We start from the raw sequence: 16,075 nt of genomic DNA on the forward strand, positions 1-16,075 counted from the left end.
CAGGTCAAAACAGTCTGATCTTTAGGATTAGTAAATCTGGGCCTAGCTTTGTAGCCTGTAATCATGTAGATGCATATGTCTGCAGAGTATCTGTAAACACAAATTGGTAGGATATATTTAATCAAGATTATTTGCAGAGTACACCATTTGCTGAGGCCCCATTGCTACAGTAGAAGGAATCTGTACTCCATACACCACTGGGAAGTCAGCGGTGTGTGAATATAGTGAATTTAAAGCACATTAGAAATCAGGACTGTGGATGCCAATTCTTTTTGTAAAAAGGCAAAATTTGCTTGGATAGGATATAAGAAAAATAATTGTTAGGGTAAAAGTTGCTTAAAATTTTAGTTACTCTTTAAATAACATATCTATAAGGCCTCATGCACATGACCATTGTGTGCATCCGTGGCCGTTGTGCCGTTTTCCGTTTTTTTTTTGCGGACCCATTGACTTTCAATGGGTCCGTGGAAAAATCGGAAAATGCACCGTTTTGCAGCCGAGGCCGTGATCCGTGTATCCTGTGGTGATGGGGACGCTTCTAGTTAGAATACACTACAAACTGTGTACAAGACTGCCCCCTGCTGCCTGGCAGCACCCGATCTCTTACAGGGGGCCGTGATCAGCACAATTAACTATCATATCCCCCTGTAAAAGATCAGGGCTGCCAGGCAGCATGGGGCAGACCCCCCCCCTCCCCAGTTTGAATATCATTGGTGGCCAGTGCGGCCCCCCTCCCTCCCTCTATTGTAATAAATCGTTGGTGGCACAGTGTGCGCCCCCCATCGCCCCACCTCCCTCCCTCTATTGTAATAAATCGTTGGTGGCACAGTGTGCGCCCCCCATCGGCCCCCCCTCCCTCCCTCTATTGTTATAAATCGTTGGTGGCCAGTGTGCACTCCCCATCGCCCCCCCCTCCCTCCCTCTATTGTAATAAATCGTTGGTGGCCAGTGTGCGCCCCCCATCGGCCCCCCCTCCCTCTATAGCAGTAACAACATTGGTGGCCAGTGTGCGGCACCTGAGGAGTTAATTGTGCTGATCACGGCCCCCTGTAAGAGATCGGGTGCTGCCAGGCAGCAGGGGGCAGTCATGTACACAGTTTGTAGTATATTCTAACCTGAAGCGTCCCCATCACCATGGGAACGCCTCTGTGTTAGAATATACTGTCGGATCTAAGTTTCACGATGTAGCTCATATCCGAAAGTATATTCTAACATAGAAGCGTTCCCATGGTGATGGGGACGCTTCAAGTTAAAATATACCATCAGATTGGAGAAAACTCCAATCCGATGGTATAAAAGAACTCCAGACTTTACATTGAAAGTCAATGGGGACGGATCCGTTTGAAATGGCACCATATTGTGTCAAGGTCAAACGGATCCGTCCCTATTGACTTGCATTGTAATTCAGGACGGATCCGTTTGGCTCCGCACGGCCAGGCGGACACCAAAACGACTTTTTTTTCATGTCCGTGGATCCTCCAAAAATCAAGGAAGACCCACGGACGAAAAAACGGTCACGGATCACGGACCTACGGACCCCGTTTTTGCGGACCGTGAAAATAAACTGTCGTGTGCATGAGGCCTAAGGCTACTTTCACACTAGCGTTCGGGCGGATCCGTTCTGAACGGATCCGCTCATATTAATGCAGACGGTGGCTCCGTTCAGAACGGATCCGTCTGCATTATAACTTAGAAAAATTTTCTAAGTGTGAAAGTAGCCTGAGCGGATCCGTTCAGACTTTACATTGAAAGTCAATGGGGGACGGATCCGCTTGAAGATTGAGCCATATGGTGTCATCTTCAAGCGGATCCGTCCCCATTGACTTACATTGTAAGTCAGAACGGATCCGCTCGCCTCCGCACGGCCAGGTGGACACCCGAACGCTGCTTGCAGCGTTCAGGTGTCCACTCACTGAGCGGAGCGGAGGCTGAGCGCTGGCAGGCGGATGCATTCTCAGTGGATCTGCCTCCACTGAGAATGCATTAGGTCCAGACGGCTGCGTTCAGGGCCGCTTGTGAGCCCCTTCAAACGGAGCTCACGAGCGGACACCTGAACGCAGGTGTGAAAGTAGCCCAAAGCAGCCTATATTTAAAATAAAATGTAAATATATAATCCAGCAGTTGCCAAACTTGAATACTCGGTATTAGGAAGTTGAAACCTTCCATGTACTCAGCTACTCTAGCCCTGTTTCTATAGGCACAAATAGCCCAATTGTCAATTCATGTGTACATAATATCATTGACCATTAAACACCGAAAAATCATACAAAAATAATCTATTTCTGATAGAAATACCCCTACTTTGAAGTATTTTTTATTTATATCTAGCATAGATGTTTCTTCCCATTGATATATCGAGTCACCCCCTGATATGTATGTTTTGTGAATCCTCTCTAATTGCTTTAATGTCCTTTATATTTTGCAGCATGCAATAAAGAATTAGACATAAGTTTTCTGATTGATGGTTCTGGAAGTATCAAACAAGCAGATTTTGAAAAAATTAAAGATTTCATGGTATCTGTCGTTGACGATTTTGACATTGGTCTGGGCAAGGTTCATGTAGGTGTTGCTCAATATAATGACTCATTCAGAACAGAGTTTCAGCTCAAAACATATCTGGACAAAGAAACTTTAAAGCTCATGATTAAAAACATCACAAGAATGAAGGGAGGTACCCTAACTGGAAATGCGCTCAAGCACACGGATTATGCCCTATTAAGTCCAGCAAGTAATAGTCGTATTAATGAAAAGATCCAGCAGATATTGATCGTCATAACAGATGGCAACTCTCAAGATGAAGTTGCAACACCTGCAGAAGCTCTTAGAGATAAAGGCATCATTACCTATGCTTTAGGAGTGGGAAAGGTGTCTAAGACTCAGCTTCTACAGATTGCTGGAAGATCAGAGCGACAATTTTCTGTTCACAATTATGATGCAATAAAAAGCATTAAAAAGAGAATGGTTGAAGATATATGCGTCCAGCGGCCTGCTGAGAGTGAGTATGATGTGATTCCTAATACAACTTTAAACTGACCATTGCCTGTACATATTGGTGACTGCCTCTTCTGAACCATCATGGACTAGATTACAGGGATGCTCAACCTGCGGCCCTCCAGCTGTTGTAAAACTACAACTCCCACAATGCCCTTCTGTAGGATGATAGCTGTAGGCTGTCAAGGAATGATGGGAGTTGTAGTTTTGCAACAGCTGGAGGGCCACAGGTTGAGCATGCCTGTACTAGAACATTGTAGAATTACTGATTCTCCCCAAACTGCTGTTCTGATGCTTACCGGGACCCTAATTCCCAGTGCTCGACAGTAAGGAAATGCCTGGAGGTTCCTGATCAGCTAATCACTGGTTGAGGACTGCGACCATTGAGTGGCTAAGCAGGCATCATCTGACATTTTGTCAAGCTGGGACCAGAAAGGGATGGCCAGCAGGGACCTGGTAAGTAGAGATGAGCGAAACGAAGTTGACAAAGTGGAATTCGATCCAAATTTCAGGAATAATTCGATTTGCTCTGGATTTCCTCACGCTTCGTGGTAATGAATCAAATTTTTTCCTAAAATTGCTGCTGCACATGTTAGGCCATGGAGCAAAGAACTCTGGGAACGAGGGATCACCCACAATGCCATGCATGCAGCCAATCAGCAGCCAGCCAGTCCCTGTGATGTCACAGCCCTATAAATAGCCTCAACCATCTTGGATTCAGCCATTTTCCAGTGTACTTAGTGCAGGGAGAGGTGTTAGCAGGCGCTAGGGAAAGTGTCAGAAAAGACTTTAAAACTTTTTTGGGCTGAATAAAAGTTCAGGGAAAGATCATTAGAAGTGTAGGGAAAGGATAGGGAGGAATTATTCCACACTATAAAAGCAGAACAGGGTCCAATAATGGAAGTAAACAGCCTGGGTAATAGGAGCAATCCTCTTACACCTTGCTGCACTGACTAGGGATCCAAATTGCCATTATATACAGTCAGGTCCATAAATATTGGGACGCCGACACAACTCTAACACTTTTGGCTCTATACACCACCACAATAGATTTGAAATAAAACAAATAAGATGTGCTTTAACTGCAGACTGTCAGCTTAAATTTGAGGGTATTTACATCCAAATCAGGTGAACGGTGTAGGAATTCCAACAGTTTGCATAAGTGCCTCCCACTTGTTAAGGGACCAAAAGTAATGGGACTATTGGCTTCTCACCTGTCCTATGGCCAGGTGTGTGTTATTCCCTCATTATCCTAATTACAATGAGCAGATAAAAGGTCCAGAGTTCATTTCAAGTGTGCTATTTGCATTTGGAATCTGTTGCTGTCAACTCTCAAGATGAGATCCAAAGAGCTGTCACTATCAGTGAAGCAAGCCATCATTAGGCTGAAAAAACAAAACAAACCCATCAGAGAAATAGAAAAAACATTAGGCATGGCCAAAAGTACATCTTGTTCATTTCATTTAAAATCCATTGTGGTGGTGTATAGAGCCAACATTTTTAGAATTGTGTTGATGCCCCAATATTTCTGGACCTGACTGTAGCTACCTTTATAAATGATACCTCTGTAATTCCAGCAAACCTTGCTTGTTATTGGGGTGCAAGTGTGTGATACAACCATTAACAGGGTGAATTACTAGGAAATATTTGTACGTCTTATTAGCCGTTGTGTGGTGCAGTTAGTTATATGTTCTAAAGCATTTTTGGGGGTGTATTAGTGGGAATAAAAGGGCTTATTTGCCGTTCAGCTGTGCAGTTATATGTTCTAAAGCCTATTTTGTGGTGTATTAATGGAAAGAAGTCTTAGTAGCTGTTCAGCAGTGCAGTTATATGTTATAAAGCCTTTTTGGGGGTGTATTAGTGGGAAAAAAAGTCTTGTTAGCCATTGTGTGGTGAAGTGACAAAATTACAGCCTTTTTTGAGGTGTATTAATTTCCTTTTTATTTATTTATTTGATCTAACAGTATGTCAGACAGAGAAGTGACAGGCCCTGCACAGGGGAGGGACAGAGTCCTAAATGTTTCTGGCGCAGGCAAAGGTCACAGCAGAGTAGGGGGTGACTTCAAGAGGCCTGAGCTCCCTTTGAAATCTAGCGGCCGTGTTTTGACCAGCAACCCAGCGGTGCTTAAATGGTTGACTCGGTCATCTACTTCATCCCAAGTGACATCAGACAACACAAGCCAAGAGTCGGTGGGTTCGTCAGATACAACCGTTAGTTGGCATGGCCTGGGAGCAGGCCCCGTGCCCTCAACTGTCCTCAACCTGCCTCTGTCCTTTTCTGTTCCTTCAGCCAGACAAGTATTATATGCTGTGGGCTCAGCTCCACTATACAGCGAGGACGAGCTACTAGATTTGAGGCCACAACTTGCCGAGTTTGCCCTGGAAAAGCTGTCCTGCCCGACCAGTAGTGTGGCATCAGAACGGGTGTCTAGTAGTATTGATCGTGAATATTCTAATAGCAAAATTTTTATCGTGAATATTGGCACTTCGAGAATTTGCGAATATCTAGAATATAGTGCCAGATCTTAGTAATCGTGAATATTCTAGATTTTATTTAATCAGTACCCATGATCCCTCAATGCTTCTTGCTTGTGGTCCAATGAGAAGGCTGCAATATCTTTGACTTTAGGAGTAGTGTTGATGGAGAATTTTTGTATCGGGAATTTTTATGGCAAATTTTCTGATTGCCAATTTTCGCAATCAAGAAAATAATGACTGGAGATTATGAATTCTCGAATTCATGAATATATGAAAAATATTCACCAAAATATTTGCAAAATATTGCAAATTCAAATATTGCCCCGGCTGCTCATCACTGGTGTTTAGTGCGGAGGGGGCTATAGTTACCCCAAGGAGAACTCGTCTGTCTACCCAAAATGTGGAGAGACTGACCTTTGTCAAGAAGAATCAGGCATGAATCAGCCAGGATTTCCACCCACCAATCCTGATGCATTAGATTAGATCATCCATGCTGCCTCACCCAAACCTTGACAAAAGAAACAGGTTTCTTCTGCGTACCTGCCTCAGCTACTATTATGATGCTGCCACTTGCCTGATGCCACACATCTGATGCCAATTGCTCCTTCTTACACTCACCATCGTCACTGAGTACTGTTATTGCCACCCACCTCCCCACTTTGTCATTGTGCCACTCTGTGGTCTCCTCCTGCTACTGCCACCTTCACACTATGTCACTTTGCCACTCTGTCATCTCCTCATGCTGCTGCCACATCACCACTCTGTGGTATCCTCATGCTGCTGCAACATCACTACCCTGTGGTCTCCTCATGCTGCTGCTACATCAATACTATGTCACTGGGCCACTCTGTGGCCTCCTGATGCTTCTGCTACCTCAACACTATGTCTGTGGGCCACTCTGTGGTCTCCTCATACTGCTGTAACCTCACCACTATGTCATTGGGCCACTCTGTGGACTTCTCATGATGTTCCCACCCTCCCCACTGTGTGATTCGGCCACTAGTGTCCCTGTTCGGCCTTGTTACCATCATCATTTATTTAAACCTTCTTCTGATCTGTCAGAAGGAAGGAAAAATGAGATGCGAAACGGATCCTGCCTGTGTAGCAGCTGTAAGGCCTGTATGTTCCCATTCCCATCAGAATTGTCTTATGATTTGGTAGCCAAAAGCAGGTACAAAAAAAAGACATGCAAATTTTCCATTCACGTGTCATCTCTGTTTTGGATCCACTCCTGTTTGTTTTTTTTTTGCTTTAGCAATACTGATGGATTACTGACCAAATGCTGACCGAGTGAATGCGGATGCTCAACCGATAGGATCCGTTTTTTGGGGATTATTGTTCTGACGAATCAGAGGAAGGGAAAAATAATCAACGACGTCAACACAAACTTACTGCTGACAAACTCTTCACTCTGTAAGGGGGGCTCTACTTGTATAAGCGTTTACTAGAACAGGTTCTGTAGACATCTATGTGGAATCAGATCACGACGGTGTAAAAGGAGTGCGCTCTTTCACACTATAGCAGGATCTTGGGCCTCTGCACGGTTCTTTATTCACACTTGAGTTATTTGTTCAGCTTGGGCCCCATAACTGCCCAAATAAGTGAAGTGTGCAGTGATTCTAAGAGCGACGCCTGTCATGTGCGTGTCATACTGACTCAGTCTTGTTTCACTACCACAGCACATCACTATGCCACAATGCGTGTTACTGCAAGGCACAGTGTTCTACACCACTATAGAGGCTCTCTGCAGCCAGGAAATAGCTGTTTTTTTAACGTGATTCGCCGCAAATAAATTCGGATCAAATTAAATTTTTTCAGAAGATTTGGCAAACCAGCCAAATCGAATTTTGGAGAAATTCGCTCATCTCTACTGGTAAGCATTGGAATGACAGCGGTCGGGAAATGGTAAGGTAATATGAGTATGGCTTCTCTTTAACCCATTCTGCCCCATATTTATTACCACCAGATAATCCAGCACTACTAGTCACATTTTCCCCTGTTATAGCTTATTTACCTGTCAGTGGTTCCCAGATCCATTGATCTTAAGGTGTTTTTCTACACACTGGGGCTTAGTGAAAAAAATGGAACATTGAACTATGTGGGTCTGTGTTGCAGCCTAACATATTCATTGAGGCCTATGGGTCCATGATAACTACATACAGAACAAGGATGGTATCCATGGTCAGTCTTTTTTCATGGACCATAGCTCTGGAAATCTCCATTTCAACCTAGCATGTGGAAAACAGATAATAGAGGGCAAAAAACAGACACATGGATGAAAAACAAAGCCATTACAGTCCAGCCATCATCACAGAAATGGTGACCTATGTCTGAATAAGGCCTTAGTCTCGGTTTACTACAAATATTAGCTAATTTCCAGGGAATCATTATTTACATGCCATTTTTTTACCCTCAGCCCTACTATTAAAATGCCTGTTTGGTAAATATAATTGTGCTTCTTGACATAGTTTTACACATGTTTCCTTTCTATCCTTTTCCTTGTAGATTGTTCTCTCGATTTTATAGTTGGTTTTGATATTTCAACTTCTCCCAGTGGTGCCAGTTTATTCCATGGTCAAAATCTATTGGGAGTTCGTATTGCTAATATCTTGAACAGCATGATGAACTTGAGAAGTGTAAGCTGCGCCCCTGGAGCTGTACCTCAAATCAGTGTAGCCTTTTATGTTCCAAATGCAGCAACGCCCATTACGCCACACTTCCGCACCTATAGTTCAGATTTAGCTCAGAACCTCCAAACCATTTCTGTCCAAGGTCCTTCCTATCTCACAACATCTGTTCTTCAGTCCATGTGGAAGACATTTCAAAAGGGTGATGCAGAAAAAGCAAAGGTATGTGCCAGACATCACAACATAATTTATATTATCACAGTTCTTGTTCCTTTTTCATTTCTTTCTTATACTACTGTATGTAGATGATCCTAATCTTCACGGATGGTCTAGATGAAAATGTTGAAGACATTGAAAAAACTGCAGAAGATCTTCGAAAACTAGGTATACCTCACAAATAACTGAGGGCGGACCTCAATACATTTTTAAACTAATAATATAATCCCCTGACGAAGCCTGGTGGCGATACGTGTAGGGTAAGTGAGGGGGCACTTGGAAGGTGGGTAGCTTGGTGTCTGCCTGTTTTACTAACTGTTACTATGTAATGCTGCTACATTTAGGCCATGCACTTGCACTTTACTTGTCCATAATACCACATATGCAGTCTGACTTCAAGATCTTATATGCCCTAATGTTAGTACTTTATATAATTATGTATTCATATACTGTGTAGTGCCAGTCTGCCTCCCCTTCCCAGGTATTTTTGCCCCCTCACTTGTTATTTGTTCCCCCTTGGATTTTATGGACCATAACTTGTATCCATCATGTATATTGATTTTTAAATGTTGACATTAATAAATTTAGATTTATATTAATTGTTCGGTGGTGATTTATTACTTGGGCTAAACACATCACGTATTATAGGTTGTATATTGCTTTATGTGGCCCCTATTGGTCGTTGTGATAGGTTTCTTGTTAATAATATAATGGATGTACCAATCATTGCGTGATAACTTAAAAAAAAATAAAAATCTTACCCAAGATAGGAAGCATCAGTTTATTACCATTGGTTATGTGGGTTAATATGGTCTATATGTTCACTTCTTTTCCATTGTGTGTTGCTGTAGCAAGTGGGGCTTACCGGTATTTGTGATATTGGAAATCATAAGTGAATTTCTGTTAATGAGATATCTCTTTTTGGTGATTTTAATTTTTAATGAAAACTACCTCCAGACTGTACGGAGCCATAATATGGCACCTAAAGAAGTCTATGGGGACATAGATCACATTCATATGCATTCGTATAAAATCCAGAAAAAAAAAATCACGCCGTCCCATCAGATGTGTATTTTGTAGATATGCTCTCCTAGAAATATTGCTTTCAGGGAAGAATACCTCTAAAATGGCACCATATGGAGGCACGTGGGCACAAAGACCGGAATACTTATGGCTCAGCAGTATTGTGTATGTGTTACATCCAGCATGTATGCTTTGCTTGTGGCCTGATAAGCTATTGTTTGGTTCTTATGTGTAGGCCGTACATATATCTATACTGAACTGTTGCCTACAGCTTTTAACTATATAATATATCAATTTCTGCAAACTTTTAGGATTAAATGGGCTAGTTACTGTTGCTTTGGAAGGAACAAAGGGATACGATGACATCAAATATATAGAATTCGGCCGAGGCTTTGAATATTACAATCAGATGCATATTGGCATGTCAGATATAGAATCTAGACTTGCCCGACAAATGGTGAGTAAGGCATTCCAAATAATTGCAATAGTATTAATGTCCTAGACATAGTAACATTTGTTTCAGCTATACAGAAGTATAACATATTTGTTGTTTTGTTTTAGTCCCATGTCAATGAGAAGACGTGTTGTTGTGTATTCTGTGAGTGTATTGGACTTAGGGGAGCTCCTGGAACGTATGGAGGTCGTGGAAGGAAGGTATGTACATCAAATGGATTTTAAAGTAAACCAAGATTATTGAAAGCGCAGGCATCGCTGGTAGATCATGTCCAAAAACAAACTTGTTAGTAAAATCATATGTGGGATATTACTGTACCAGCTCTCTCATGCCCTTAATGACCCAATTTACGATGATTGTTAACATTTTAAACTTTTTATTTTGAATTAGAGATGAGCGAATCAAAGTTGACGAAGTGGAATTCAATCCGAATTTCAGGATAAATTTGATTCGCACCGAATCCGAATTTCCTAACGCTTTGTGGTAATGAATCGCATTTTTGCCTAAAATGGCTGCTGCACGTGTTAGGACATGGAGCAAATAACTCTGGAAACAAGGGATCACCCAAAATGCCATGCATACAGCCAATCAGCAGCCAGGCAGCCCTATAAATAGCCTCAGCCATTTTGGATTCTGCCATTTTCCAGTGTGTTTAGTGCAAGGAGAGACGTCAGCAGGCACTAGGGACAGTGCTAGGAAAGACTTTGTTGTGCTAAAAAATGATTTACAAGTTCAGGGAAAGATTAGTTAAGGTGTAGGAAAAGGATACGGAGGCATTATCTACGCTATAAAAGGAGAACAGGGTCCAATAGGAGCGATTCTATTACACCTTGCTGCACTTATTGGGGATCCAAATTGCTTTTAGGTTGTTTGCACTGTATTATACATCACTATTTTCAGAAAACCTTGCTTGTGATTGGAGTGCAAGTTCTGTGGTACAGCCATTTACGGGGTGTATTAATAGGAAAGATACGTATGTCCTATTAGCCTTTCTGCATTGATTTTACATTGTCTTACTTTTTGGGGGGTTATTAGGGGGAAAAAAGGGAAAAATATATGTTATAATTGCCGTTCAGCAGTGAAGTTGCATTGTACTACAGCCATTTACAGTGTGTATTAAAAAGATAGATACGTACATCCCATCACCCATTCTGAAATGAATTGTGATTGTTATATTTATTTTCTGGGGTGTAGAAATAGGGGAAAAAAGGAGAAAATATATGTTATAATTGGCATTCAGCGGTGAAGTTACATTGTACTACAGCCATTTACAGTGTGTATTAAAAATATAGATACGTACATCCCATCACCCATTCTGAAATGAATTGTGATTGTTATATTTATTTTTTGGGGCGTAGAAATTGGAAAAAAGTGAGAAAATACATGTCATAATTGGCATTCAGTGGTGAAGTTACATTGTACTACAGCCATTTACAGGGTGTATTAAAAAGAATGATACAGGGCGGAGCCTAGCAGCAGAGCCGGATGCAGGCGCTTTAGAGAGCTCTGCTGCTAACCGGATGAAACCGAGCCTTAAACAGCGTCTTTTTCGCTTCAAAATGGGGAAAACTGTACGAGAAAAGTCCAAGGAGACTCCAGGGAAGTCGAAACAAGCCCTGAGTCAGGGAGCTTTGGACAAATTTATAAAGAAAGCCGGAGTTTGTTATGATCCCAAGATGGCCGCCGCTCGACAAGCTTCTCTCCCGGGGGGAACAGATGGAGAATCAGAAGCAGAGGAGGACAGTGAAAGAGAAGATTTCACGGCACAAGCGGACTTACCTTTGTCCAGAGGCTTTATGAAGTCCCTGCTAGCTGAAGCGCTGGAACCTATACGCAGCGATCTAGCGGATATCAAGAGAGACATGCATCAGCTAAATGTCCGGATGGACGATTTGGAAACCTCGCAACAGGCCTCACTGGCCGGGTTGCAGGTAACCTAGATAATGCCCAAGCGCATGTAAATTATCTGTATTCACTGGTAGAAGACCAGGATAATTGAGCGCGGCGCAACAACATCTGCATGAAAGGGATCCCAGAAGCGGTCACGGCTGAATCACTGGAACAAGAGGTACTGCGATTTTTCATGTGTTTACTCCCTGATTTGCCAGCCGAAAAGTTCGAAATGGACAGGGTCCACAGAGCGCTCAGACCGCTTCCAAAACCGCAAGAACCTCCTAGGGACGTTATATGCCGTCTTGCGAATTTTCAAGTGAAAGAACAGCTAATAATCGCGGCACGAGCAAATCGATCGGCGGAGATAGAAGGTTCCCCTGTAGCCTTATTTCAGGATCTATCACCAATTACATTGGGAAAGCGGAGGCAACTAAAGCCCCTTTTGGAAGTCTTGAACCAGAAGAATATTACATACCGGTGGCTGCACCCCTTCGGTCTTCTGATTAATACACCCAACCGAAAGCAAGTGATCAGATCCCATGCAGACTTACCTAGGGTCTGTGAAGTCCTTGGAACACCTAAGTTGGACATTCCGGATTGGTGCACCGCTCAGAACATCGCAACACTGCCATCCATTCCAACATATGACTCGTGGCAAACGAGTTCTTCCAAGCGCCACAAGAACAAAAGGCATCAGGCGAATACGGTGGCCAGACCTGAGATGTCGGCTAACGGCGTGCCAGACCACTGAAAGATACAAGACAGTAGAATTTGCAGTGCCTTATCATTATTGTGTGGACTGACAGGTCTTCTTTCATATTTGTCCACCTTTCTTTAATTGTTAGCAATGTCTGTAATTACACACTGGTTCTCATCTATACCAGGAAGGGTTAAATCTGTCTGTTCATGCCGACTTTTCCCTTGTATTGACATCCTCTGGTATTATGGCGACACCTAGTGGCGATATTAGGTTATTACTTTATGTGAGATAAATGCTCATTAAGCTGATTACCCATACTTGCTGGCTCGGGCGACCACCCGGTCCCTCAGAATAGCTCCCCTCCCCGAGTTAAGGAGTTATTTACTCTTACTACTATTTGATTAGTATGTTACTAATGTTTTTCATACCTGATATGATTATCAGTATGAGTCCGTGGAAACGGATCAAATGTTCTCCTCCCCCTCGTTCCTTGCTCCTCCCTCCCCCCCTCCCTTTAAACATACTCAGTCTAAGATACTTGAATGGATATAGGGAATGTAGCACGATTTACAGGGATTATGGCTAGTATTCATGTCTGCTCGTACAATGTGAAAGGTCTTAATGTTCCCCAAAAAAGGAGCCAAATATGCCACTTCTTACATAAAAACAAGGTGCAAGTTGTATGTCTACAGGAAACACATTTTCGGGCAAATCATGTCCCTAGGCTATCACATCTGTTATACAACCAATGGTATCATAACACTACACCTGGTGCAGCAACTAGAGGTGTGAGTATAGCTTTTCATAAAAATATACCCTTCGTCCATAAATCCACACTGACTGACACGGAAGGTAGATATATTTTTGTGAAAGGAACAATTGGTCCACAAATGTATACTTTTAGTAATGTCTATGCTCCAAATATGTCACAGGTCTCATGGCTTGTTACAGCTTTGACTGATTTGAACAGCTTTGAAGAGGGCATTGTAATCCTGACTGGAGATTTGAATCTCACATTAATCCCTAGACTAGACTCCTCCACCGGATCATCTGCTCTTTCCAATACTGCTCTTCAGAGAGTTAATGCTGCATTGTCACAAGATGGTTATGTAGATGTATGGCGCAGTATGCACCCGGATGATAAGGATTACTCTTTTTACTCGACGGCCCACAAGATTTATCAGAGGTTGGATTATATATTCCTGAAAGTCCAATATCTCCAGTTTTGCATCTCTTCAAATATTGGATCTATTTTATTATCTGACCACGCTCCGATTTTTCTGTCATTAGTGATACCTAATATGCCAAAGTCAGAATTTTGTTGGCGACTAAATGAAACACTACTTAGCAGCTCTAATATCCTGGAATATTTTCAGATAAATAATACTGGTGATCTCTCATTTATGTCTCTATGGGGGGCTCATAAACCGGTTATAAGGGGTCACTTAATAGCTTTAGGTGCGTTCACAAATATAGCAAAAACAAAAGAAAATTGAAGACTTAAATGAGAAGATTTAGCTTCTAGAGAGACGCCATAGGCAATCCCAACAAGAGAGTGTATTAGCACAGTTAAATATTCTCCGCTCAGAAATGAAAAACTTACTAAACGCCAATACAGCAAAGTTATTCCTTTCCACAAGATATAAATTCTATGCCCACGGTAATAAAGCCACCAAAGTGCTGTTGTCCCAGATAAAGAAAAGGAAAGTATCCTCATATATATCTAAGATTAAATCGCCCAATTCTGAGGTTGTGGGCAGGACCGATCTGATTGCTCAACAGTTTTGTGACTTTTATAGCCAGCTATATAACCTTAGGGGCACACTTTCCCCCTCTAGGGATGACCACTTAAAATTAGCAACAAAACGATGGCTATATAACCTAAACTTACCCGTTTTAACTAAAGAACAGTCAGCTTCTTTGGAAGTCCCCTTTTCATTAAAAGAACTGCAGATAGCACTGAAGGAGTCTCCTGTGCATAAAAGTCCAGGGCCAGATGGCCTACCAGTCTCATATTACTCCTCCTTCAGAGAGACTCTATTGCCATTTATTTTTAACGCCTGTAATGAGGCAAGGGAGGGAGGAGCCTTCAACAGTGACATACTGCAGGCACAAATTTCCATTATTCCTAAACCAAAGAAGGATCACTCACTTTGCGCAAATTATAGGCCTATATCGTTGCTCAACAACGACCTTAAGCTCTATGCAAAGATGTTAGCTAACCGATTGAAAAAATTCTTGCCAGACCTGATTTCCCCGGAACAAGTGGGTTTTGTCCCAGGCAGAGAAGGCAAAAACAATATCATTAGAGTAATAAACCTTATGCAGCTAGCAAAACGCACATTTACGCCTTTAGTTCTGCTCAGTACGGATGCCGAAAAGGCGTTTGACAGAGTGGACTGGCAATTCATGTCCCAAACATTGGCCCGGTTTGGTGTCCCTCAGTCCTTCATTGATGGAGTAATGGCAATGTATCGACATCCTACAGCAAGGGTCCTGGTGAATGGTACTCTCTCCCCTGCCTTCAAAATAGCAAATGGTACTAGGCAAGGCTGTCCCTTGTCACCTTTACTGTTCATACTAACAATTGAAACCTTGCTACAGGCCTTCCGACAGAACGAAGGGGATGAGGGTAGGGAAGACAGTGCACTCAACAGCCGCTTTCGCGGATGATGTTTTACTCATAGTCACAAACCCAAAAGAGGCATTCCCAGTGATTATGTCTATACTGGGACAGTTTCATGAAGTCTCAAATTTCTCGGTTAACTTTGCAAAATCGACAGTTTTGAATGTGTCCTTATCGACACAGGAACAAGCTATTTTGCAAAAAAATACGGCCTTTCAATGGACGTCAAAAGCAATTACCTTTCTAGGAATAGAACTTACACCCGAGTTCAGTCAATTATATAATGAAAACTTTTTATTGATCCCTCGGCAGTTGGAGGATCTGATTAGTAGCTGGGATATCCCCTTTTGTCTCTTGGTTCGGCTGCAAATCCCTAATAAAAACAATACTTCTCCCTAAAGTGCTTTATTACCTGCAGGCACTACCGATCCCTATCCCCCTAGAGTTTTTAAAAAAGGTTCAAAAGATCTTTCTCAAATTTTTGTGGGGAGGGAAAAAAGCGAGAATGCCCTCGGCATATGTTACACGTCACCACTCGAGAGGGGGTATGGGAGTACCGGACGTTTAAAACAATGTACTACGTTCCAAATTAAACACTGTTACCATACACTTAAGAAATTAACTAGAGCTCCAATATGGGGCACTGATCACACTATGTTTGAGAAGATGGCCTTGCAAAGGCATGAACCTAAAAAGAAGATCTCCCTACTTTATTCCTTGATTAATTCCTCCAGCGATACAAATAGGTGAAGATTTATAGATAAATGGGAAGAGGAACTAGACATTAAATTCGATAACAGGAGTTACCGAAGCTATTAACAGCTCCAGTGAAGGTTTCTAGGTGTGTAAAATTACAGGAGAATAGTTACAAAGTACTCACCCACTGGTATTATACGCCACAACGATTACACATTATGTATCCGGAGGTCAGCTCCATCTGTTGGAGATGTGAGAAAAATATGGGGACTCAGAGCCATATCTGGTGGTTATGTCCTAAAATCCAACTGTATTGGCAAGGAATTTGTGAAATTTTATCCAAGGTGTGTAAGGTGACAATACGAGCGTCA

At 42.3% G+C, this 16,075-nt stretch overlaps 1 protein-coding gene and 1 long non-coding RNA gene across 4 annotated transcripts in view; one reads left to right on the forward strand and one right to left on the reverse strand.

The window, feature by feature from the left end:
* LOC122937796 (collagen alpha-6(VI) chain-like) overlaps window positions 1-16,075 on the forward strand; it is a 280,737-nt gene that overhangs the window by 157,402 nt on the left and 107,260 nt on the right. For all 3 annotated transcript variants that reach the window (XM_044292846.1, XM_044292844.1, XM_044292845.1), the window contains 5 exons: window positions 2,426-2,995; window positions 7,975-8,318; window positions 8,402-8,480; window positions 9,647-9,792; window positions 9,897-9,989. In XM_044292846.1, coding sequence (XP_044148781.1) covers window positions 2,426-2,995; window positions 7,975-8,318; window positions 8,402-8,480; window positions 9,647-9,792; window positions 9,897-9,989 — 1,232 coding nt within the window. The remainder of the gene's footprint in view (window positions 1-2,425; window positions 2,996-7,974; window positions 8,319-8,401; window positions 8,481-9,646; window positions 9,793-9,896; window positions 9,990-16,075) is intronic.
* The window catches only part of LOC122937797, a 38,405-nt gene that overhangs the window by 2,459 nt on the left and 19,871 nt on the right, over window positions 1-16,075 (reverse strand). Inside the window, exon 2 of the long non-coding RNA XR_006389921.1 lies at window positions 12,234-12,429. This is a non-coding gene — a long non-coding RNA (uncharacterized LOC122937797). The remainder of the gene's footprint in view (window positions 1-12,233; window positions 12,430-16,075) is intronic.

Source organism: Bufo gargarizans, chromosome 5 (assembly GCF_014858855.1).
Source record: "Bufo gargarizans isolate SCDJY-AF-19 chromosome 5, ASM1485885v1, whole genome shotgun sequence".
Lineage (NCBI taxonomy): Eukaryota > Metazoa > Chordata > Amphibia > Anura > Bufonidae > Bufo > Bufo gargarizans.